Raw genomic sequence first — 24,787 nt, 5'->3', positions numbered from 1 at the left:
ATACTTATCCATTTCATCTAGTTTCATAATGGTACCAAGAGGTAGCATCATTGTGAAATTGCCAAGTGATCAATCGATTTGCTGTTCTGATTTCAATGACAGAGAAGTCATTTGCAATAGATTCAATCCGGCGAGGAGAGATTTATCTCTCAATCAATTCACTCAGAAAAAAAACAGAACAAAACAAAAAAACAAACCAAACCAGGGAATTTCTATGTGATTGCTCACCCTGCTAGAAACAACAGCCACAACTCCTTCAAATCGCACCCCATCATCTTAAAAAATGAGTGAAGCACACCTAAGATAATGTAATCCTAGATACCTCTAAAATACAGGATGGGCACGGCTGGAACTCATCTGACAATATATTTAATGTTGGTTCAACTTTAAAAAAACAAGGCTTTGTGCCAATTCAGCAGATGCCAGTATCAAAAAGTACTGCTTGTATTAACGAGTTATTTCACTTACAACAACAAATGAAAGATTAAAAGAATTTATTTTTCAAATGATTGAAAATGAATGAAATTTTCTTCAATTATTGTAAACATGTGAAGTGTTACAAATAGAACCTAAATGTAAACCACAGTTTCGTCCTTAATTTGGTGAACACTGCCTCCACAGCAAGATCTGAAAATAGAAATTTTCTGATTATATTTCATTTCAATAGACTTTTATTAAAAACAAAACTTTATTTCGAATATTTGACATCTGACGCACCAATGCTTGAATCTCTAATATGCTTATTCTATTTGCTAGAATTGCCAACAAAATCTCCCTCAATAAAAAAAAAGAACGCATTTGTTAACGTAGTCCTAGATACACTACGCAATGTAATAATATCAGTGAAAGACTAGCGCTTATTTTACTTAATACCAGACGAATAACAGCCACGGTAGTCTTAGGGGCAATTTGAAAAGAGAACATTGCCCTAGTATTATCACAACCCACTAACTGGAACTAGTAAAAGAATATAAAGACAGATTTTGAAGGCATTTTGTTGGTGCCATACCATTTCTACCATTTCGTCTTATCTAACAGTTAACTATCTAAGATAAATCACGACTAGTTGAGAATGGATATTTTACTTACATCATCTATGTAACCATAGAAAAATTGCTGTTTAGTTGGGTCACCTCCAATGGTAAGAGGACATTGGGAATTCCGTATATATTCTGAAAACAATGAAAATACCCACGTATTAAGACTCAGTTTGGAAAAGCTTATACAGAGAAAAACAACAACAAAATCATTAATTGATATGGAATCTTCAGATTTTACAAAACATTATTTCAGTTTTTATTATCTAAGGCGGCGAGCAAGCAGAATAGTTAGCATGCTGGACTAGATGCTGAACAACATTTCGTCTGTCTATACATTCTGAGTTCAAATTTCTCCGAGCCTTTGCTTTTCATCCTTTCGAGGTCGATGAACCAGCTGAGCACAGGCTCAATGCAATCGACTTTATTTTGTTTTTAATTGTAAGTCGCAAACAAGGCAAACAGTCACTTAGTGTAAGGGACTGTAAAGAAGAAATTAAGACCAAAAGAATGAATTTACTTTAGACTTTGTAAGAATTCAGGTCATGAGAAGGGGAAAATCAATATGGAAGAGAGTTCCAAAATTTGGCAGTTCGAGGGAAAAAGTTACGACTGTAGAAAGGCTTCTTTATTCGTGGAAAGGATTATTTCAGTTGCTATTTACGAACAATTTTAGAAATTTGGTTTAAAAAAGTCCGCTTCGTAACCATGTTACACCGAGTTCCATCTCATTGCACGGCACCTTGAACAAGTATCTTTACCATAGCCTCAGGCCGACCGAATTCTTGTCAGTGAAATTAGTGGACGGAAACTATGCGTAAGCCCGTCGGATGAATTCAAGTATACATACATACATACATACATACATAAAGCCATAGCTGACCTGAATTCATCGTGGGCCACCATCTTGAAGTTAAATACAAAGAGTGATTGTATAGGAGTGATAGAATACAGTATCTTTGAGGTATATTCCAAAGGGATAGTCTCCCTGTGGCGTTGTTTATACTTTCTGTAAACCCCTTATCATTCATGTTAAGAAAGACTGAAGGACATCTTACTGGTTCACAAGGAAACAGAAATACCAAAATTACACACTGTTTCTTTGTGGATGACTTGAAACTATATGCAAAGAATATGCATGAGATGAAAAGGAACCTTGACCTGGCTACAACGTTCTCAAAGGATACAGAGTTGGAGTTTGGTCAGGATAAATGCTGCTATATGGTTGTGAAAAGAGGGAAAACTATAAACCAGACAGGCAACATCTCCGTCAATGATTGACTGTTTCTCCTATATCTGATGAGGAATGTTACAGGTATCTAAGGGGGTGGGGATGAAAACATATCTTACAATGGCATCTGTAACAAAACACGTGTCATTAAAGAATAATACAGTCGAATAAAGAAAATTTTGACCTCGAAACTCTTTGCATTCAATAAAATAACACCTACAATTACTAGTAATGAGAGCCGAAATTTAACTCGAGCAACCACACAAAAGCACAAACCTAATGAAATATTCGGGACTGCGAGCAGCAGGCCACAACATGTTTCTTTGGTGAGATACACTGAAAGAATGAAATAATTTGATAAAACCTTGTCACGTGATTTCGAAATTTGATCAATATCATTGTGGAAACCTCTGACGAGAAACAAGGTCGTCTTAATTTCTTCTTTACAGTCTCATTAGGTTAGTGCTTTGCGTGGCTGCTCGAGTTAAATTTTGGCTCTCATTTCTAGCAATTGTAGGTGCTATTCTGCACCCTCATTTATCAATTTTACCTCTTTGGTTATAATTGCTATAGCAACCTATATTATAATGTTTTTGATATATCTTCATATCTTAATATACTATTATATCTTATTCTATGTCTATATATATATATATATATATATATATATATATGTATATATGTTTATGTATATGTATGTATGTATATATGTATATATATATATATATATATATATATATATATATATATATATATATATATATATACATATATATATATACATATATATATGCACATATGTATATGTGTATGTATATATATATGTATATATATGTATATATATATGTGTGCATATGTATGTATGTATATATATATATATATATATATATATATATATATATATATATATATATATATATATATACATATATATATATATATATATATATATATATATACATATATATATATATATATATATATATATATATATATATATATATATATATATATATATATATATATATATATATATATTCTAAATTATTAATACAGAAGGCGCAATTTACTGGAAGCTTTATTTAGGACAACGATTGTTTCGGCTTACTTCTGTACTATCCTAAATAAAGCTTTCCGTGTTAATCATTTAGAATACACTCAGCCTGCACCGAGCAATTCCTTACGTACATCCAGCAACGAAAGTGCGCTACCCCGGATGACACCTGGTAGCCGTAAGCGGTGAAAGTGCTCTGCAAGCAGACAAGGGACATTCCCCAAAAGATAGGAAAGCCTTCTTTTTCTGTCGAGAGCTTATATGCCCCTTTATTAGACTATTTTCCTTAGTCATTGCACGGTGATCGCCATAAGCTTTTATAAATACCATTATTATTACTTACAGGATTGTAAAACACGGCGCCGTATAACAAAACCATTTGCACCAAAAGGATATATATATATATATATAGGAGAATGTACGAAAAAACAACAACAGACGAGGACAGGTGGTGTAAACAACAAAACGATGTATTAGTATGACGCTCGGACATACGGAAAGTCTTTAACGTTTCGAGCTACGCTCTTCAACAGAAAGAATACAGAAACAAGGAGAAAAACACGGAGAAAAAAAATTGAATAGTGTTCAGTCAACGGTCAATCATAGTAATGGCTGACCGGAAGTTAAAAATACGGATTACAATATATATGTTGTTCGCTTTCCATAGGTGATTGAGAGAGAGAGAGAGAGAGAGAGAGAGAGAGAGAAGAGAGAGAGAGGAGAGAGAGAGAGAGAGAGAGAGAGAGAGAGAGCGAGAGAGAAGAGAGAGAGAGGAGAGAGAGAGAGAGAGAGATAGAGGAGAGAGAGAGAGAGTGAGAAAGAGGAGAGAGAGAGTGAGAATGAGAATGAGAGAGGGCATGATGCATCGATCCCAGTACTTGTCTGGTATTTTATCACTCCGCGAGAAGAACACGCAAAGTCGACCTCGATAGGATTTGAATTAAGAACATAGACAACTAGAAGAAACACTGTAAAGTATTCAGACCGACAGTCTAGTAACTCCACCTTACACACACAAACGCGCGCACACGCGCACACACACACACACACACACGCACACATACGCGCACACACACGCACACACATTCCACGCGTATGATAGTCAATCCAAGGCTATGGCAAGAAAAACTTGTCCAGCCTGCCATAGTGTGGGATCAAATGTGGTTGTGATGCAAACTTAACCACAGAACCAGAGTCAATCAAGAGGTAAAAACAGAATAGCATGTAGGTCGACACTTTCTGCTCAACAAAACGAAATATCGAAAACAACGTTAAAAACCAAACACTGACCTGGAAACATGTGTGATTTTAGAACTTCCTGTCCGTCCATATTTATTACAACGTTGCCTTTTGTTATTGTAATGTTAACTTGGTGCCAGATTTCAGCTTCCTGTTGTTTTTGGTATGTGAAGAAAAAGAAGACACATAATTCTCTTATAGGCGTTTCACATAAAACACCACGCAGCAAAATAATTCTATACATGAAAGCATGTGTATATACCTAAAATATATTTAGTTTTGTTGAATAACTTTTAGGTTAAGTTGACGTGTGAAGCCAGACATTCGCTATTTAGAAATTCTTTTTAAATTCATCTCTAATTGTTTCAAGATTTGAAAATATTAAGTTACAACATAGCATTTTTGTCATTATAGAATTGAAATAGCAAACAGACATGTCAAAGAAGAGCCTCTGCTTAGTCACTCGAACTGCTCAAAATGGCACCAAAATCTCCCTCAAGTCATACTTTACGGTCTTCAAAAGGAACACATTGGATAATGTAATTTTAGATACACACTGCCTGCAAAATAGAAGGGATGGCAATTGTTGATGCACACCCTGATATGCCAAAATACGGAATGGTCATGGGTGGAGCACTTTTAATCACATTTCTTCTCAATCACTGTTGAATTAGGATTAAACAATAATTATAGCAATAGGAAGTTCAATTTGACAAGGTCAGCAAAGACTATGGACATTGTCCTTCTCTGTTGTATATAAATTTATTTATATGAGGTTGAACAAACTAGTATCGAAGAGATTTCAAGATCGCGATCGTATGGCGGTTGTTAGGCAGTCGTCCTCATTAGCTGTGTGTGTGTGTGTGTGTGTGTGTGTGTGTGTGTGTGTGTGTGTGTGTGTGTGTGTGTGTGTATGTATGAACGTGTTACTTATTCAGTGTTGTTGATGGAATTATAGAAAAACCACGAAACATTTACTGATGGTGGGATTCTACCATTTTATTGATAATACTGGATTGACTTCACCTTTAACAGCTTATTTACTTCGGCTGTGCTTATAATCTTTAATACACTATATGGGTCTCCTGACTACCAACCTTACTTTAACGTACATTATCCTGAAAGCTCTTGACTTTTAACCACCTCCCTTCATACTGAACACAACAGTCTGTTCCTCTACTTGCTTTTTAATTCTAACACCATATCCTGATTTCTTACCCCTACTTCTTTCTCATCCCCATTACCGTGTTTCTTTCTCTCACCTCCTTCTTTCTGCTATTGTTGAACCTTAATCTCTCCTCCCACTCTTCTTGGTTCGCTACCACAAAATATCCTACACAACTCTTCGCCCAATAATCACTATTTCCTTTATATGTAAGCACCTCTTTGATGAAAAATAGCTTATGCGTGTGTGTGTGTGTTTGTCCCACACCACTGCTTGACAACAGTGTTGGTGTGTTTATGCTCTGTAACTTAGCGGTTCGGCAAAAGAAACCTATAGAATAAGTGCTAGGCTTAAAAAGACTTAGTACTGTGGTCGATTCATTCGACTAAAATTCAAGGTGATGTCCTAGCATGGCCGCAATCTAATGACTGAAACAAGTAAAAGATATATATATCGCTCACATATCATCTATATAATGTGTGTGTGTGTGTGCGTGCGTGTGTGCGTGCGTGTGTGTGTGTGTGCGTGCGTGTGTGCGTGCGTGTGTGTGTGTGATTAACTTACCAAATTAACTTGGCCTTCTTCGTAGTGTTCGTTTATGGTGAATCCTATTACATTAATTTTTGGAAACAGAGTAAGACTTAATGTAGATTCAGAGGTGTTATTTTCACTATCATAACAGGCGTTAGAGAGTATCACCATTTCAGTGGAGTTTGTTGCTAATTCTATTCGTTTAAAATAGAATTCAATTTTCAGATGATTACTGTATGAGTTCCCAGCGAAGAAAAGAATTCGTAATAATCCTGGATCGAAATAGCCACTAAGACTATCCTCTTGTTCGTTCCTGTTGGCTGGGCGTATTTCTACTTTTTGCTCAACACTTATAAAAGCATTTTTTGCGTAGTCACGAATGATGCTTTCATCGAATGTAATGTTTAAGGTGAGATCGCAGCCTCCTTCTGGAACATAAGTAAATATATATCGATTAAAACCAATTTAGAAACAACCTACAAAAAATATTGTAGAATAGTGAAATCTCAGTGAAACAAATTGCATTGATTTCTAAAGATTTAGAAAACAAGTTACTTTAATGATAACATTAACCTGAAGAAGACATCAAAAATCTTGAAGTGTGCTGATTCTACTTGGGATAACCAGACGTGGAAAGGACGGCCAGTTTTTAGTTTGAATTATTATATATTGGACACTGGATAAGTAAACCTGCACACATCACAGAACGCATAAAAAAAGAAAAAGAAAAAAAGCCACCAACACAGTCAAATCTCTAATCCACATCCATGCCGCCTCCCCTCGATGCCTTTTCAACCATCACTACACTGATCTTTCTTTTTCAGAGTTGACTGCCATCTTCACTCAATGTTTCCCAACTTACTCGTCTTTTTACCTGTCGTCATAGTGTGATGACAGGCATCACACTATCTACTCCACCCGTCCTTCCACTGTTCTGCATCTCCGCTTCAATGGCACCACACTTACTACTATAACCGTCCTCCCTGCCCATGTTTTACCCGCAGCCATCAGTCCTATCCACATTGATCTCTGTAATCTTGGTGGCCCTGCCAGCATCATGAGCACAACTCCTTCCTCCGACCAAAATAATCAAAATAACGAAGATCTGTGGTAAGGTGACTTATAAACTAAAAGAAATGAAATAGCTTACAACCATGGATCACTACAGTAGTCGCCGTCATATTAGCTGTTAACAATGATTTTAGAAAATAGCTTAAGAAGTAGAAAAACGACGGTTTCCATGACCATTAGACCCGTCTCAAAGATACTATATCAGTTCGAAAAACTACAACTGTTAATTTCAACTGAGTTACAAACTCCCTTTACAATCTGCTTACTTCTACTCTCTGGGACCTACCAGAACAGCTACTAATTTTCTGAACGATTCAAATATTTCCTTTCAATGTTTTATTCTTTCGTAACTTCAAACGGAAATACGGCAATTGTAACATCGTTTTTCCCTCTGGGTAGAGAGACAATAGATACTCTAACCTAACTTGATTCAGTGAGGAACAGCGAATACAGTGTAGATGTGGAATGACCTTGGGGATAGAGAATTGGGCTCCCTACTCTCGGTTCTTGAGTTGAAGTGCTGGCGTTCTGTTGTGTATGCTACATTCCCTCAGTTTCTGTAATTCTCTGGAGTAGACAAAACTTCTCTCTTATTATTTACTAAACGCTACGGAATCCAAACCATAGACCTACGAAGTGTATAAAAGAGTTAACTTTATTAATCCCTATCAACCAATTAAAGTTATTACCTTCAGTTGGAGAAAAAAACTGATGTCCTGGTGCCCAATCACACTGGCAAAGATCTTGGTTCCAGATTAAACCGTAATGACATTTTTGAATGACCCATCTCTCAAAAGCAAACACTTGGAATTGGTGAGCATTAGATTCATCCGGAAGATATCCACTGCACTTTACTTCTGTATCATTCTTATTTGATTTTCCGACAACTTTTTGCGATGCTGTCTCAGTCAAATTGTTTACATACATCACTTGATCGTTATCATTCAGTGCATCTTGTTGAGGAATTTCAGTTATATTTCCCACCGCCTCTGTCGTAGATAACACTAAGCTTAAGTTTCCAGATTCTTCTTGAAATAAGGAAGTGTTTGTTTCGGTATTATTTGTTGATACAGAAGTTTGTTGTGGTGTTTGCAGGGAGTAGTTAAATGTGGTAGTTAAATGTGGGGTGTCTGGCGTATCTGAAATAGAGCAGTTTTAATTTCACGGAAGTATGCATAATTTAAAATGGAAGTATTCTCCTTAAACTGTTACAATATTTTAAGGCTCAAATGAATTCCATTTCACTCACACATACACCCATTTGTTCCTTCATTTATTCTGGCAATCATTTATTCATTTATCCTCACGTAACAGTACGGTGTTTTAAACAATCAGAAGGAGCCTCTCTGCAGTCGCTCGGGGTGCTAGAAATAGCAGATATATATTCTTCAAATCACACTCCACTTTCTTACAAATGAAGGACACATTGAATTATGTAACCCTAGATACATTGTCTGCATAAATTGAATATTCAAAGACTTTCCATCGACTATTGGTTATGATTGGAATGTCTTTGACTATAGTTTCGCTTGGGAAAGACTGACCCAGCACTAAATAGCAGCAACAAAATTAGTTCAGATTTAACGAAGGAGCTTCTATCTAGTTGCTTGGCGTACTAAAAATAGCAGCCAAATATTCCTCGGATCAAACTTTAGAATACATTAAATTACGTGTTCCTGAGAAAAGGATGAGATGGTCGAGGCTGACCTGGGGTAAACAACACTCTAGTGTGATGGCTTCTGAACCACAACAATAATTATTTCTAATTTTCATGTAGCATTTACCTGATGAGAGACAATATTTCCCCTACGTATATATCGCTGGTCTATTGTAACAATGAAAATACTGTCCAGTTCTGCAGTGTTGTAGTGTTGCTAAAATCAGTGTTATACAATTTTACAGCTAAGAGTACTATACCATTGAGAGCAGAGTGTCATGGCCAGGACAAAATGTAGCCCTGGTATTAGGATACGAAACATTGTCCTCCTGACTGGTGTAAATAACTAAACTATTTAGTTTGTTCATCGTGTTAGTGTTAGATGTATATGACATGCTAATGAGGGAGCCCCTACATGATCATTCTGCTGGGTAGAAATAGCAGTTAAATCACCCTCACATCATACCCTATCGTCTGAAAAATGGAAGGACATTGGATAATACAGAGCTGGGTACATATCATCTGCAGAAAATGACAGGATTGGATGGTCATGGCTGGAATATTTTTCACTTTAGATCTTCTCAATCAAGACTGACCAGGGGCTAAGCAGCAGCTACAGTCATTTTTCATGTAAATGACAGACAAAATTCTTTCTATGGTGTTTGATTACGTCCCTTTACGTTCTGAATTTAAATTCCACTAAGGTTAACTTTGCTTTTTTTCTGTCGAAAGTCTATCCAGGTGGGATTTGAACTCAGGACTTAAGTGGAGATTCTAACTAATTCATGTTAGTTGTTAAGTTATAGGTTTGACGGAAAGTACAGTGTGCCTGACTTCAGCAATACTTCTCAAAGAAGCAGAATTGGGATTCCCCTTTAGGGTTTCATTTAAACAGATTTGAAATTTCAACCGTATGTTTTGAAGTATAATATAGATGAGGGGAAGAGGAGGAGGAGCAAAAAACTTTTTCATTTGGTGGCGTTTATCAGAATGTTTTGACGAGTTTACTAGAGGAAAAAAAAGCAATTGGAAGCCAAACACTTAAGAATCACTAATTTAAAGTAACTAGGTTCCTCCCCCACCACATCTCTTCATTCTGCCCATCAAATATTAATCAAAGTTTCTCAATGAAAATTTTAAAACTCACATGTCAGTTGTTTCAGTGATGTCATCGGACTTTCGGTTTCTGGTTTCGGTTGACTGTCGCAGGCATGACACAGCAGCAGAGTTAAACACACAGAAAACAGATTCATTGTCATTGACCTGTAACAATGGCGCGAGTAAAACTGTGATGCGAATAATCGAACATTCTTGATGATGATAATGATCATAATGATGATGATGATGTTGATGACAATGAAGATGATGATGATGATAATGATGATGATTATGGTGTTGGTGGAGTGGTGAATCATTTAATTTAGAGTTGTAAAACCATTAAAGATTTTCGACTTCGTGTTGTTTTTGTTTAGTTCAGGCAAACAGTGATTGAGTACTTCTATGATTAAAAACGTTCATACATTTACCATCCTCGACTGATAGAAATAAAAATGTTTCTCATCTGATACAGCAGAATAGGAACCTGATATGTTGGGCCTGTCTTCTCCATTTGAGAGAGATTAAACAAAACATTTATAAGTAAAAATTTGTTTCTATTTATCTCAGATGAAAAGGCAAACCCAAAGCGTGTGATTTCTTTCCTCTACTTATCAAAAGACATCCAAATATGTATTTTTCTTTTCTTCTCACCCTACTATCTTCACAAAACTCACATCTCTCTATGACAATACTGATCTCATTTTTGATTTTTTTTTTCGTGTAGAGAGAGTACAGTAGTACTTATTTAAAATGATTGGCTTTAAAGGCTAACCACTCTCCAATCACCATTAGCAAAATATTTAGTGGCATTTGTCAGTCTTTATGTTCTGACTTCAAATTCCGCTGAGGTCGACTTTACCGCTCATCCTTTCGTGGTCACCTAAACTTTGGGGTTGATGCTATCGTTTTATTCCCTCCCCGAAATTGCTGGCCTTGTGTCAAAATTTGAAAACAGTACTGTCTAAACATTTTAGTAAACTGATCTTCATGAACTTGTCCCTTTTGTTTATATATTTTAAACACCCATAAAGGTAATTTTATCTATTTGCTTAAATAACCTTAATTGATTATTCAATATGCTGTATTTTGTGTGACCTCGCCATATTAGTACTTGGCAGTAATTGTATGAAGAATACACCCTGAACAATTTACTTTCATCCATATGTTGATACACAAATCAAGGGTGTAAACATCACATTGACGACGCTAATACAGCAGAGAATGGCCTGATAACAATAACGTTTAATGATTCCCTGTTTCCGAAGATTTATGTCTAGTAAGAAAAACAAAAATCAGTATGGATTCCGTTTGACTAGACTATCTACAATGTACTATAAAAACCCATTATACAGACATGCATGTATTAGCATACACAAAAGGGTACAACTGTCTTATAATTCAAACTAAGTCGAATTTGGGGTATTGGGAGGTTTATGTTTTTGTTTATAGTATTAGTGGCATAAATGAAATGTTAGTTTCAAGGAGGAATATGAAACCGTGTCGCAGCTCCAGTTTGTCATTACTAACACGTATTGATGGATAATATGATAAATGTTTAAAAATATACATTTTTGTATATTGTAGTGAATATATTCACACAAAGCTCCTCCAATACTCCCAACACATACACACGATAGCTGTCAGTTCGCGTTCGAGGATGACCATCTCTGACCACTTAAAGAATTATTTTTTCATCACTGCCTCTTTAAAATTTCCATTTCTTGTCTTTTGGCAACCTCATATCGTATATCGGTAGGTACTTCTGCATATTGATGTACCGACGCATTAAAATATATTCGAGTATATTTCAATGTGTAACACTGAGTCTTTTAAAGCCATCAACAGACTTACAAACCTGACAAAACTATATCAGTATTTGGTGCGAAACAACTTCAATACTAACAGCATTATATAAAAAAAAATATATGTTAGATGGTTAGTAAAACAATGGTACTTACTGAACGATACTCGCTTGGCTTAATAGATCACTGGATTAATATTAAACAAGGATATTGTGATGACCAAATCTGTTACGAATGTATACTCTGAGTGTGTGTATCTGCGAGACCCGTTGTGTGAAAGAAGCCAGACTGCAGTGTTATCGTTGTTTTGGGAGTTCAGTAGAGGTACCGTTGGCTCCCTAGTCCCCCTTTATTGTGTATGCTGGCAATAAAAATTGTTTATCATAAAACTAAAGACGTGATCTCAACACCATGACGTTGTTGATTGTCTGACCTGCAACGCGGAGTCTAATTAAATAAAACGTGCCGCTTACGAAATAACTAAGAAGGGAACCTATTACTGGCTGCAATGTGTATGGAACCCTTTCCAGGTCAAATTTCTTACGAAACAAACTGTTTTTATTAATTTTCAAAATAATCAAGAATTTCGAGGGATTTAACAAAACATTTTTTAAATTAAGAAAGCGAAAGGAATCATTATTTAAGTTCTTATATAAAATTATGACTTGGCAATGGAACTTCAATGCGGTCATTCGAAATAGCAGCCAAATCTCCCTCAAATCACAAGTTGCTGTCTTGAAACAAAATGGAAGAACACATTGGATAAAGGAGAACAAGATATAAAAAAGGCAGGATGGTCATGACTTGAACGCCTTTGATCATTGGTCTGCTCGGTTAGCTGACTCGAGGCTAAACTATGATATAAAATTAAGATGACAGGTTCTAATCTAAATATAAGCATTTTAAAACTCAACAAAACAGAAACTTTATTTTCTAATTTATTCTGTTGTTTTGGGTTAGTGAAGAGTAGGAGCAGGGAGAGTTTCTATGATTTTGGTAGCGATAGTAGGTGGAGAGGAGGGAGAGGTGTCCATGACCTTGGTAGTAGTAGTAGGAGGTGGGAGAGTGTCCATGACCGCGTTACTGTTGTTGTTGTTGCTCACATTCAATATCTGAAAATCTACGGGCAAAAGATACCGAGGTCGCTTCCCAAGAAGAAACGATTCGACAGTGAGAAATCCTTATGGCAATATGAAAAAATACTTTAAAAAATTTTTTTAGACATATCTTCCTATTCTAAGAAGTATCTGGTTGTGTCACATATTTCTCGGTCATTAGTATTTATATAATATATATTTAGAAGATCAGTTTGAAGGAGGTTATCTAGGTTAAGGCTTAAGAATGGGATGGTTTATGCCTTGTCAATGATCAGAGTACTTGTTGGAATCGCAGGGGTGCCTTCGTGAAATACAACGTGTGCTGGGCATCTAAATCACCACCGCCACAACAACAACATCAAAATTATGTTTGGGTAATAGTCTAGAGAAATAGAAAATAGGTACTATGAGTACATCTTGGACATCCAGCATTTGAAAGAGCTTCATTTCTGTTTCGGAGATGGTAACGACGACGACGACGATGATGATGAAAAAGATAATGATGATAATGATAGTGGTAATGCTACTGCTGCTACTGCTGCTACTGCTGCTGATTGTGATAATAAGTTCCTTAACACACTGGAAGTTTGGGTTCACCATTGAAAGTACCCATCTCCCCGTTACCTATAACAGATCCTTCTCTTTACCTGACACACAGAGATTACTAATTCCAGCTAACAAAACGATGTCACTTGGAACCAAGAAGACCACTGGATCTGTTAGATACTGAAACCGAATCCCCTCATCATGTCACCCTACTAAAAGCAAGGAAGACATATTGGACATGTGAGTCCTTGGGTCTTTTAAAATGACGGGTGGTCACGGGTAGGCTCTCTTTGGTTACGTCTACTTGATCAATGCTGACCGGAAGTTAAGTAGCAACAACAGGCCAACAGATGTGTGTCTGTGTGTGTGTGTGTGTGCACGCGCATTTATATGTATGTATATATACATACATACACACACACACACACACACACACACACACACACACACACATATATATATATATATATATATATATATATATATATATATATATATATATATATATATATACACACACACACATAAATGGGCAGGTAGATAGAACGATAGATAGACAGTTAGCTAGAAAGAGAACATTGTAAACTGTCAAGTTTACAATGTTATGATTGCTTATAACAGTGACTCATTCCAACCTATTACAAGTGGAAGAAGTATTCATTGCATATGAATATACATTGCAATATCAATGACAAGTCATGCTCCACTGATCCTTTCAGTCAACTGTTCGATTCGGCAGTTAGCTATCATGTCTCTCAGTGAAATCACATAAAAAACAAAAATACAAAAAAAGAAAACCAAAAAAAAACAAACAAACAGAAACAACAGGGCAAGGTATTTTCTTTTATTGCATACATTGATATAAATCATAATTTGTTAGTTGTTGATTAAAGTGTTGTATATTGTCAGCCAGACATTCTGCTAACTGCATATCACACTCACAGACTATTGACGGACAATACCGGGGATCTGTAAAAAAGAAAAGAAAAAAAAGGAATATTTCTGATAAGTGACATAGAATAGGGGATGTTGGTTTTAGGGTGAAGGTATATAATCAATGACATCGATATCTCTTATCTCTAATTGGTACTTATTTACAAAAGCCCGGAAGAATCAATGTAGACCTTGGTAGGATTCGAACACAGAATGGAAAGATTAATTACACTGTAAAGCATTTCGACCAAAACACTATATATATATATATATATATATATATTTATATCTACAGCTAGATATATACATCTATATCTATGTGTGCGTGTATATGTGTGTGTTTGTGCGCTTGCGCATATATGAGTGTGTTAGAAATACCACATTACACTAAACTGCATTATAACGAGCAACTCTAAACTGTATTGTTACAAAACATTCTCCACCATGGCTACACCAGATGGTTATACTGTACACATGTTTACACTGTTTGGTTACACATTTTAACATGGCTACACTACATTGAGTGAAAGTGCGTGACTTAGTGGTTAGGGTAAACGACTCACGATTGTAAAGTCATGAGTTTGATTCCCGGCGTCGCGTTGTGCCCTTGAGAAAGGCACTTTTGTTCACGTTGCTCCAGTTTACTCAGCAAGCAAAAATGAATTGCATCTGTATTTCAAAGGGCCAGCCTTGTCACACTCTGTGTCACGATGAATCTCCCTGAGAACTACGTTAAGGGTATGCGTATCTGCGGAATGTTCAGCCACTTGCACGTTAATTTCACGACCAGGCTGTTCCGTTGGTCGGATCAAATGGAACCCTCGTCGTCGTAAGCGACGGAGCGCCAGTATGGTACACTACATTGTTGCACAGGATTATATGGCTAAACTGCATGGTTATATTACATTGACTAAGAACCAACAAAGGAGCTGCTACGTTGCGATCGTCTTACTAGAAATGGCAACCAAATTTTTTCAAATCACACTATACCCTTTTATAAAAAGGAAGTTGGTATTTGATAATATAGCTGTAGGTAAAAGAGAGGCGGGAGTACCATTAACCATTACTTCTATCTTGTTTTTGGTATCTGACGAATTCAATACTGCTGGTTGTGTCCCTTGTTTTACCTTAGATTCACATGAAATCATACAAGTGCAGTGTTTCAATATATTTATATCACTTCATCATGTATTGTGAGAGGATATTGAAGACCTGTGTTAAATTTAAAGCTCACGGAAGGGCGGAACAGTTGGCACTATCTAATGATGTCAGTACTTTCAAGATCTTCAAGATATAAATTCCTGTTTATCTTCCTATCATCGGTTTCATGGCTATTTATGACTTTGTTGGAATTCAAGCAGCAAACTACAACTCAAAACTGTTCTAGGAATGATTAACGCGAATGGAATGAATAAAAGCTTAAAGGTGACTTGCACTCTACATAAACGCTGATTTCGAATATTTACACAAATCTATCCATTTTGAGGAAAGGTACTGGCAGTTATTTATCGACCACAGCGGGATGAAGGAGAGGCTAGTATTACACTGGTAAGATTTGGACTTAGACATTTTGAGGAACGGCACCGATATTTAGTTGTAAACGAAATAAACCTTTCTACTGTAGGCAAAAAGCCTGAAATTTTGGTGGAGGGGAACAGTCGATTACATGGTTCTCAGTGCTCATTTATTTTATCGACTTCGAAAGGAATAGTCGGCATCGGTGGAATTTGAAGTCAAAATGTATAGACGGACGAAATACCGCTCAGTATTTTGCCCGGTGGGATAACGATTCTGCCATCTCGCTGCTTTGCTTGTAACGAAATAATATAAGACATTTAATAAAGTGCTCTCCCGACTCTATCGCCTCGACTCACCAACCGCTGTCAACCTCGACCTACCAACCTCTACCTAACATAAATTTTAATTTCTGGAAACGAACATTTGAATATTTCATCACCAGTATTTGACTGGTACTCATTTGAAACATACCTGAAAAATAAAAGAGATTTTTAATCTCAGTGGAATTTGAATCAGGTCAGAGAGAATCACAGCTAATTACCACAAAGTAATTATTACAACTCTCTTTCAAATTTTCTATCCACAACCTCCACTCGACATAAATACTAACAAGTGCAGAGTAAAAAGGCTTTGGCTATATTTCAAAAGAAAGCGATTTCCAGAAATTGCCAAATATTTTTGTAACAAATCATTGACACTTTCAATGTTGTTTCAGCGTGTGTGGATCTGAAGAAATATAGCAAAGAAATAATATAATGGTCGACTTTCCAAAGAGGATGGTTGGGTTAGAGTTAGGGTTTGAGTGGGATTCGGGGCAGAATTTTGCCGCTATTGCTAGTAGACAGATTCCGCCGAGGTCGACTTTGCCTTTCCTCTTTTCGGGGTCGATAAATTAAGTACCAGTTACGCAATGGGTCGAAGTAATCGACTAGCCCCCCACTCTCCTCCAAATTTCAGGCCTTATGCCTGTAGTAGAAAGGATTTATATGGAGCATGTAAAAAGTTAGTATACTCACTGTCAGTACAGGCACAATAATGTGTATAGCAGTGATATGTATAGTGTGTAAGTGGTAAATACAGTAAGTTGCAGTTGATGGAACCATAACACAAGTCGTGATCAAAACAACATCTGAAAGAAAAAAAAAAAAAACGAAATTAACAGTCTGGATATTTTTAAGAATTTTCAAAAGTTTTCAAATCTCAGTAAGAAATACTAATATTCTAATAAAATCTTTTGATCATAAAAATTTATAAGCAGATGCAAACTCAAATAGCTTGTATTAGTAGAGGATCGAAAAAATGAATATTTTAAATTTAATTGATTATGTTTTTATATTGAAAAATACATAAATTGACTTCAGCAAGAAATTAGAAACGGCGGTGACGTCACAGTTTCCCGGGAAATTGCCATTGCTTTAATGATCTTGCAAACTGTTGACTTGGTGATAATATTCGTTCTACGTCTCTCAGTCTAAATCCTGTCAAGTTCTACTTTTCTTTTCCATTATCAGGATCGATAAATAAAATAACAATCATAGACTGATCGATGATGTCTAGTAAATATAACTGGAAGGAAGGTAAAGAAAACTACGTTTGTATACTTTCATGTTAAAAACATAGCATTTGTTAAGTATGTCACCAGAGGTCGTTGATGTCGTTGAGTGTGGCTATGGTTAAGGTTGCGTTCATGGTAATTACATTTAATTCAGGAATGGCTAAACTCACCTAACTAAAAAGTATTGGACTGCAGAAATAACCAGAAGAATAGAGGAAGTGACAAATTGGCGAAACACCTGTTAAATTTTTAAGTGCTGTTCGCTGCCTAAATAGAGCGGGTTCGTAGAGTAGCGATGGACTGCGCTATTTGAGCAGTTATATGTCTTGGCCACGAATACAACCTTTATAACTGAAAAACGTGCCACTGACCCTACAACTGGTTGTTTTGTATCCAATATACTCGGCCAACCAATTCTAATTCTGTCAGCACACGATAATACTTTTAAGAGAAGGTATAATCGATTAAATTAAACCCTAATATTTGACCGGTGCTTTATCTTATCGATACCAGAACGACGAAAGGCAAAATTGATCCGTAAGTCTGAGGTTTCACTCTCAGAATTAAGTTAAAATCAAAAGACAAATAAACAGAAACAAAAAAAAAAAAAACAAGCAAAATCAAACAAACAAACCTCGCTTAATTGAACTGAAATTTCCATCGTAAACAAAACAAAGAAAAAAATGAACTGAATTAAAATAATTAATTTTAAGAACGAAGATAAACTGAATTGAACTGAATGAGCCGCCATTAATCACCCATCAAAAAAAAAAAAGAATGGTAAAATAATTCCAGATATTGTTTTATATAGCTTACTGATCAATGGAGTCTAAAGGCTTCTGGCCACGTGATCCCAGGCCACAGAAGCAGCCATAACCATAGAATTGCTTGCAGGTTTTATTGGTGTAAGTTTCAATCAGTTGACAATTGTCAAGGAAAGATCGTTTTAGCCTGGTTTTGTTCCATTTAAATTTTAAATCCACTGTAGGAGATAGAAAAAGAAAATATATTAGAAATAATACATAATATTCATGATTTGTAAGCAAGTAGCCCAATATCTTACGCACCTATTTTACTACAGCCTTACTTTTACCGACAATATCACTGAGGAGTTCAAATCAAGTCGAAACACTGACTACCAATCCATTGGTATTTAGAGCGAAGCCATGAGTTTTTTTTACATAAAAGTCTCTGAGAAGTTTCTATGACAAAATATTACATTTACTATCGTTCTACGTTTGCATAAACGTTATAAATATTATGAACATCAGTATTGTACATTACATACAAAGATACATATATGTAGACACACACACATGCACGCACGCACACGTACCCTTCACATGTGTGTGTGTGTGTGTATATATATATATGTATATATATATATATATATATATATATATATATATATATATATAAACACACACACAAGCGCAGACATGGCAGTATCGATTTACGTACCTATCTCTGTCGGTCTGTCTTTCTGTCTGTCTGTCTCTCTCCATGTGCGTGTGAAGACAGAAAAAATCTTGTAACATCGCTTGCGGGATTCGACTCCCCCACACACATACACACACAATGCAGTAAAAGAAGAATAAGATGTCTAGTCTCATGAAATTTCTAATGGACTAGAACTATGATAAAAGGAGTTCCAGCTTTGACCATCATATTTTTTTGAATATCAAGTGTAACATTATAGAATCAGTCTTTGATTGGAGGTTGTGATTTGAGGAGGTATAGTACCTATTTCTAGCAAGTCATGAGACCAAGTAAAGGCTGCAGTTTCTGAGAAAGAAAAGGCAACTTATTTCGGGGAAGAGATTAGTGAATGATACTGAATAATTATAAGCAAGTAAAACAGCGAGAATCAAAATGATGATATTCGTTCTTAACGCATACCGGCAGATTTGAACGTGAATATGATAATTGCTGTTGTGTTTCGCCCTCAGAGAACAACTTCTCCCTTCAGACGATATATGTTGACAACGCTCTCGATATAGTGATGTAGGAGGGCTTTGAGAAACGTAAAGGCACACAAGTGGTATTTATGTTTACAATTTTACTGATAATGGATTTCAGCTATGTACATAAAAGCTATACTTACTACAGGAAAGAATGAAAATAACAGCTACCAGCAACAATGAAACAATAATTAACGTAGAACGCCAGCACACAGACTTTCCTTCTGGTATTCCTTGAAAATGAAAGGAAAAAGAAATAAGCAATTATCAAGTTATGTTGTTCATTTAGTTATTGTTAACATTTAATACAAGAAGCACTGTTATGTTAATGATAGGAAAGGGAAAGGAAAAACTACCAGTCAGTCAACGACTAATATTATTTGCGTTTTTTCTGGCAACTTTGAACATGTTTTAGCTTTATTCTGACCTCATAAGTAAAGTATACACTTCAGCATCATTGCTAAAGTGGTGGACAATTCTTCAGTCGCACTACTTTCGCAGATTCCCATGATTGTCTGTCTCCATCCAATTCCATTATTATGAATTTGAATAGGGAGCTTGTCCATTACACAACTATGGACGCTGCTCCTATGGATGCATTACAATTACTCGCTTGATAGAGTCTGGTGATCCTGACTGTTGATCTTCTAGGATTCCTCCACTCAGCATCAATGTAAAGAAGCAATGTTGACTCAGAGTGAACAATGTTCACTATGTAAATGTACAAGGTCGTACATTCATTGGCGTTGGTAAATTGATTTGTATGGAGAATAATTAACTGCGACATGCCATCAACGCAGAAAGAAAAAAAGGGGACCCATATTTACGCTAGTATTGACATATTTAATGCCAGCAGCATAAAACAAAACACATTTCATTGCCAGAGTGAAGCGATGGTAATGGTAGTGCGTCTATCACACGCAAAAATTTATAACAATGTTATAAATAAATCTGGCGTTGAAGTTTTTATCAGTTTTAGCAGTACTCCCATAACTCCTTGAGACGTACGACAAAGTGCACGAACAACAAACCATATGATTTCATTCTGATGGCGAGACTGGGAAGATCTCGAAACGTTATTCGATTAATAGATTTAGGAAAGCCATGTGTGTGTGTGTGTGTGTGTGTGTGTGTATTTATACACACACATACATACACAGATACATACATATATATACACACACACACACACACACACACACACGCATACAAAGACACACACATACATGTACGTACGTACGTACGTACTTGCTCATATGAAAACGAAGTGAATACAAGATGAAAACAAAAGAAAATTTCGCACCTGTGTGTGGGTCCTGAGGCTTCATTTTAAAAGATTTCTTCTTAGTTTGATTTAAGAAAAAGTTAACTCAATCACTTTTCTGAAAGCCAGTCTCTTTGTAATATATGTAAAGTATTTTTTTCAAAGAAGTCTTCTCCGAACGTTTACCATGTTGAGATTTCTGGAATAGTAAAATATTGAATGAATACACTGATGTATAGAATGTTCCGAACTTCAAATCCCTAATTAAATTAGTTGGAACCAATTACCGCTAAGCTTCTGTCATCGAAGAAAAAAATTATCATTGATTGCCCCCTTCAAATGTTTCGCTTTGTGCCCAATTAGGTGATCATAATTAGCATAATAATAATAATTATTATATAAACACGATAGCAGACTGAGGCGGTACAACCAATGGTTCTGAGATACTTTTTTTTACTTACGTAGTATTTCAGAGCAAACAAAATATTTTGGCCCATTTTCTCCATACAAAACGTATTTATGTATTTGCGTTTATAAATGTAAATCATTTTAAGTTACTGGAGTTTTTTTATACAATAAATTAAAAATTATCAACACTTTGTATTTGAATTCCAGTTTGTGTTCTTAACATTTTTAAAATGTAATTTTCTTTTATTTCCGAGAAGCACCTACTTATATTATATGATACTTCGGTGTGTAGCGGCGCACTGGTTGGCAAACATCGTGGTGGCAAAATGCTTTGCGGTATTTCGTCGCATCCTTCAATGTTCTGAGTTCAAGGCCAAATTTGCTTTCATTCTTTTAGAAGCGATCACATAAAGTACTGATCAAATTTTACTGGGGCTGATTTTATCGACTTAAGATGTGGCTCTGGAGCCTCTCTTATAAAAATTCGTTTTTGACAGTGGAATAATTAAAAATGATAACTGCGTTACTAGATTAAGCATCTTACAGGTATTTAGTTTTCTCTCTTTCCGTTCTGAGTTTACATCACGCCACGGTTGATATTTTATCGATTACATAAGTTCTTGGTTTCATTATACAACGGGTGCATAATTTCAGATCTTTTCACATTTAATTTGCCAAAACTCAGTTTATATTTTCAGTAGTGAAAGATTAAATAAAAACTGGTACCAGTAAGAGACTATGGTCCTATCAATTGATTACATGTCAGTTTCTTTGAATGAAATCATGGTTGGTCAAGATATTAGAGCAGCTATCCATTGCCATGAACAATTTCTTATATGAACTCAAGTACCTACGTTTTACAGTGAATATATAGACAATTTCATTAATTCCCCATCCCAATACTTATCAATACAGTAAGGGTGGATTACTATAATACGTTGAATAAGTTCTAACACCTAGGATTGATTTAAGCCATTAGTGGACAAAAGCTACCTCTAAGGATGTGTCAAAGTTAAAAGGAAGATTACCGCAATAAAACCAATTGGCCAAAATGTTTGGATAATAGATGTAATGGCATCATAGAAGTTCACATTATGGACAATGGCAGTATGGGAGTGTGCCTGGGCAACAAAGACAGTGTAGGTTGTAATGGTTCTGGTTTTTAACACTAATTGGTGAAAGTAATGGACATGTTTCCCTCTTGTTACACCTCCTCAGTGAGACATATTTTACACAATATATATATATATATATATATATATATATATATATATATATATATATATATATATAAATAGAATAGAGTGAAAGTAATGATTTTGACTCCGAATTTATCTACCAACCTTGGAATAATGAACAACGGAGAATGCTTCTACCGTTGAAGAGTTTGAGTTCTATGTCACAGGATTTTCATTTGTGATGTGTGTATGTTATATACACATCACAAATGCGAATTTGATTACGTAGAACTTTAAAACACTGACGTCTGGCGGTAAAGTATGTATAAACATTTGCTGCCCACTATAAAAAGGGCAACACAGAAACTAAAACCACTCTACATCCAGAAGCTTGGATAACGTAGAAACATTGAAAAAGATGAATTTGGGGAATTTATTGCACCAAACGAACAATAAGCGTCTGATAAGGAGATATGATAAAAATATTAAGTTAGAACATAGTCGTGTTTTCAATAAACACAAATACATATGTATGCATTCATGCATGCGTACATATATACATACATACATGCATGCATACATACATATGTACATACATACGTACATACATACATACATATATATATATATATATATATATATATATATATATATATAGATATGCAGGGCAGGGAATCATCAATTAGTAATAAAATTAATAATTAACAATTCTGCCGGGTAGCTCAGTATGAAAAAAACCTTCTTCGGTAAAAATTTATAATCATAAATATATAGGGATTGACAGTAACCTGCTTCTCCAACATACTGAGAATTCAGAAATAGCAGTCAAAGAACTACTGATTTCAAAACTACAAATTATTACTCCAGATTGATAGCGATATTTTTGATACACACAGAACAAAAAACAATAGAGAAGACTAAATATTCTAATAAATTTGTTAATGTCTAAATAACTCACGTTAATTTTGACCATGTGAACATCAATACCACGTGAGGAAGACGTTAAGAAATTTATCGGCCAGTAAGTTCAAAATCTCTCGCCCTAATGAATTTCAATTCAGTGTGTATCAGAAATAGTCTATTGTTTTTTGTTCTGTGTGTATCAAAAATATCGCTATCAATCTGGAGTAATAATTTGTAGTTTTGAAATCAGTAGTTCTTTGACTGCTATTTCTGAATTCTCAGTACGTTGGAGAAGCAGGTTACTGTCAATCCCTATATATTTATGATTATAAATTTTTACCGAAGAAGGTTTTTTTCATACTGAGCTACCCGGCAGAATTGTTAATTATTAATTTTATTACTAATTGATGATTCCCTGCCCTGCATATCTATATTTTAATAATAACTCCAAGGTGGATGGTTATACCGCAGGAATTCGTACGAGTCTCTTTCCTAAACGGGACTATTTCTGATACACACTGAATTGAAATTCATTAGGGCGAGAGATTTTGAACTTACTGGCCGATAAATTTCTTAACGTCTTCCTCACGTGGTATTGATGTTCACATGGTCAAAATTAACGTGAGTTATTTAGACATTAACAAATTTATTAGAATATTTAGCTGAAGATCAGAATAGAGTATTATGTACTCTTAACTGTGAAACAATTGTACTAAATTAACTAAAGGCAAGTGTTTTTTACTCTTCTCTATTGTTTTTTGTTCTGTGTGTATCAAAAATATCGCTATCAATCTGGAGTAATAATTTGTAGTTTTGAAATCAGTAGTTCTTTGACTGCTATTTCTGAATTCTCAGTATGTTGGAGAAGCAGGTTACTATCAATCCCTATATATTTATGATTATATATATATATATATATATACATAAATACATACGTACATATGTGTGTGAGTTTTTGCCTGTACACATATACATTTGTTATTGTTAGTTTACAAATAGCAACTTTGGATATAATTTCATCTATAATATATTCTTCTCTTGTTTGTTACACCCCCACTCACAAAGTGCGAGAGTAAGCTTTAATACTACTGATTGAATGATATCTGAAGTGGCCAATTGTGGCCAAAAGTTTACATGTTTCTGTATGTGTCTATTTGTGTGTGTGTGTGTGTGGGTGTATGGGTGTATGTATCTATGGGTGTATATAGATTTGTGTTTGTATGTGCGTGTATGTGTGTGTGTTTGTGTATGTGCGTGTGAGTAGATTGGTAGATGTGTGGCGTGTTAAGTAAATAATGAAAAACAAAAAAGTAAAGTAAATTCAATGAAAACCAAAGGAAACTCATAATGAGAAAATGTCGAAGAGCGGATTTATTTTTGAGGACGGAATGAAGTCTGGAGCTGTTATTTCTTTACTAAAATACCGTAGCATTTCACTATTAAACTTGGTTAATATGGAACCGAAATGAAGGAACCAGCTGGTTTCTCTTTTACTGACAACATCGGAATAATATGGAGGAGTCCATTAAATTCCAATAA

The 24,787-nt window shown here is 35.4% G+C and overlaps 2 protein-coding genes across 2 annotated transcripts in view; both read right to left on the bottom strand.

The window, feature by feature from the left end:
* Window positions 1-479: 479 nt before the first annotated feature.
* LOC128249524 (uncharacterized) lies at window positions 480-12,243 on the bottom strand. The gene is made up of 7 exons (XM_052973395.2): window positions 12,042-12,243; window positions 10,133-10,248; window positions 8,018-8,467; window positions 6,291-6,685; window positions 4,613-4,712; window positions 1,090-1,172; window positions 480-627 (listed from the first exon to the last, which is right to left on the bottom strand). Exons 2-7 carry the CDS (start codon window positions 10,242-10,244, stop codon window positions 595-597), a joined length of 1,173 nt encoding a protein of 390 aa, XP_052829355.1. The 5' UTR covers window positions 10,245-10,248; window positions 12,042-12,243; the 3' UTR covers window positions 480-594.
* Window positions 12,244-14,351: 2,108 nt separating this feature from the next.
* LOC106867607 (acidic phospholipase A2 PLA-2) overlaps window positions 14,352-24,787 on the bottom strand; it is a 25,632-nt gene continuing 15,196 nt past the window's right edge. Inside the window, exons 2-6 of the mRNA XM_014912532.3 lie at window positions 20,799-20,958; window positions 19,639-19,728; window positions 18,351-18,516; window positions 16,996-17,108; window positions 14,352-14,497 (exon numbers count right to left, since the gene is read on the bottom strand). Of these exons, the coding sequence (XP_014768018.2) occupies window positions 14,373-14,497; window positions 16,996-17,108; window positions 18,351-18,516; window positions 19,639-19,728; window positions 20,799-20,823 (519 nt within the window). The 5' untranslated portion in view covers window positions 20,824-20,958 and the 3' untranslated portion in view covers window positions 14,352-14,372. The remainder of the gene's footprint in view (window positions 14,498-16,995; window positions 17,109-18,350; window positions 18,517-19,638; window positions 19,729-20,798; window positions 20,959-24,787) is intronic.

The sequence above is a fragment of the Octopus bimaculoides genome, chromosome 15 (genome assembly GCF_046866305.1).
Source record: "Octopus bimaculoides isolate indiv1 chromosome 15, ASM4686630v1, whole genome shotgun sequence".
Lineage (NCBI taxonomy): Eukaryota > Metazoa > Mollusca > Cephalopoda > Octopoda > Octopodidae > Octopus > Octopus bimaculoides.
The sequence above is the reverse complement of the archived record's forward strand: the minus strand, read 5'-3'. Positions and strand labels throughout refer to the sequence as shown.

What these genes read in the sequence shown, in the direction of transcription:
- LOC128249524 (XM_052973395.2), bottom strand. Translation starts at nt 10,244, where the DNA reads ATGACAATGAATCTGTTTTCTGTGTGTTTAACTCTGCTGCTGTGTCAT. An exon ending in GTTTTTTTCTCCAACTGAAG is followed by an intron (nt 6,686 to 8,017) that starts GTAATAACTTTA and finishes CTTATGTTCCAG; the next exon opens with AAGGAGGCTGCGATCTCACC. An exon ending in TCTATGGTTACATAGATGAT is followed by an intron (nt 628 to 1,089) that starts GTAAGTAAAATA and finishes TTCTATTTTCAG; the next exon opens with ATCTTGCTGTGGAGGCAGTG.